Raw genomic sequence first — 1,314 nt, 5'->3', positions numbered from 1 at the left:
TCTTGTGGTGCACGCTGGGTGCGGGGCTGCTCCCCAGCAGCCGTGACCTGTTTCATTTTAAATATTCACCTTCAGTTTTAGCTGCGTGATTGGCCTGACGTGGCAGTGCTGGACCGTCCCCTTTGTGACCTCACACCCAGTGCTGGTACGAGCAGTTTCCCTCGATAACGTTGTTCTTGACGCGCTCCTGACCTGCTGAGCAGAAAGCGAAGGCCTGGGGAAACAGCGGGAGCCGTCCCTCTCCCCAGCTCCGCGCTGCTGGGACAGCGTTAGTCCTTGGGGAGCGGAATCCCCACCGCTGTGTGCTTGCTCAGGTTCCGGGCCTCCTCCACCTGCCGCGGGGTGCAGTAGTCCTCCAGGAAGACGGTCGCCAGGTTGCTCAGCCTTCTGCTGGCCGAGAGGGCGAAGCGGAGCATGCACTCCACCACCGGCAGAGCCGTGGTCTGCTGGCGCGACTGCGGCGTCGTCAGGTACATCAGCGTCGTGACCGCCGACATGACGGTCTCCTCGTTGGAGCTGGAGAGGCAGTTGATGATGGGCTCTACCCCGCTGGCCTCCAGGATGTAGTCCTTGTTAGCTTTGTCCAGGCACAGGTTACAAAGACCGCCTGGAAGAAGACAAGATAAGAAGATGTCCAGCACGTGCAAGACAAACTCTTCTCTCCGCACCCTCGCCTTTTTCATAGCACGATTCAAATTCTTCCCCATCCCTTTTTTCTAAGACAGAAACAAGCATCCCGACTGTCTGTGAGGCTGGCACGGGAGATTCCTGATGGCTGCCTGGGCAGCTATTCTTAATTCTTTGCAGAGATTTTCCAGCGCAGCATTCCCCCTCCCGCAGGTCATCAGAGGACACTGCTCCTGCCGGACACAACCCCTTCCGCAGGGCGGGGAGTTGCGCCGTCACTTAACCCCCGCAGCGGAGGCTGCAAGCCGCCTTCTTGGTGGTTGTGGCGGATGTCTCAGACACACCGAGTGGAGCTAACAGCACTAGCCAAGAGGCACGGCAGGCCTGAACTTCAGACGCAGCTGTGTCCTCAGCCACAAACCTTAAAACTCAAGGATGTGTTAGGCCTGTACAGGATGCATGGCAGAATGTTCGTAGGATCCACTGGATCTCTACAGGATTCTCTACAGGAGAGACTGCTTTAAAAAGTGGTTCAGCGAGCGTTTACTGACAGTCTGGGGGAAAACAAGTATTTCCAGAGAGCACCTTTAAGCACAGCAGCTCTGTTAGGTTGAAGGGGAGATACCTGCTTCCTCCCCACTCCCCACTGCACTCCTCCATGAAACGAAGCGCTATCAGCACAGGGCA

At 57.1% G+C, this 1,314-nt stretch overlaps 1 protein-coding gene across 1 annotated transcript; it reads right to left on the bottom strand.

Moving 5' to 3' along the window:
• Positions 1–269: 269 nt before the first annotated feature.
• On the bottom strand, positions 270–607 carry ARMC7 (armadillo repeat containing 7; the record flags this gene model as incomplete). Its single annotated transcript, XM_010135687.1, has 1 exon — positions 270–607. A coding segment is annotated over one exon (338 nt), but the record flags the coding sequence as incomplete, so codon positions are not given.
• Positions 608–1,314: the final 707 nt, after the last annotated feature.

This window comes from Buceros rhinoceros, unplaced genomic scaffold (genome assembly GCF_000710305.1).
Source record: "Buceros rhinoceros silvestris isolate BGI_N320 unplaced genomic scaffold, ASM71030v1 scaffold33354, whole genome shotgun sequence".
Classification (NCBI taxonomy): Eukaryota; Metazoa; Chordata; class Aves; order Bucerotiformes; family Bucerotidae; genus Buceros; species Buceros rhinoceros.
The sequence above is the reverse complement of the archived record's forward strand: the minus strand, read 5'-3'. Positions and strand labels throughout refer to the sequence as shown.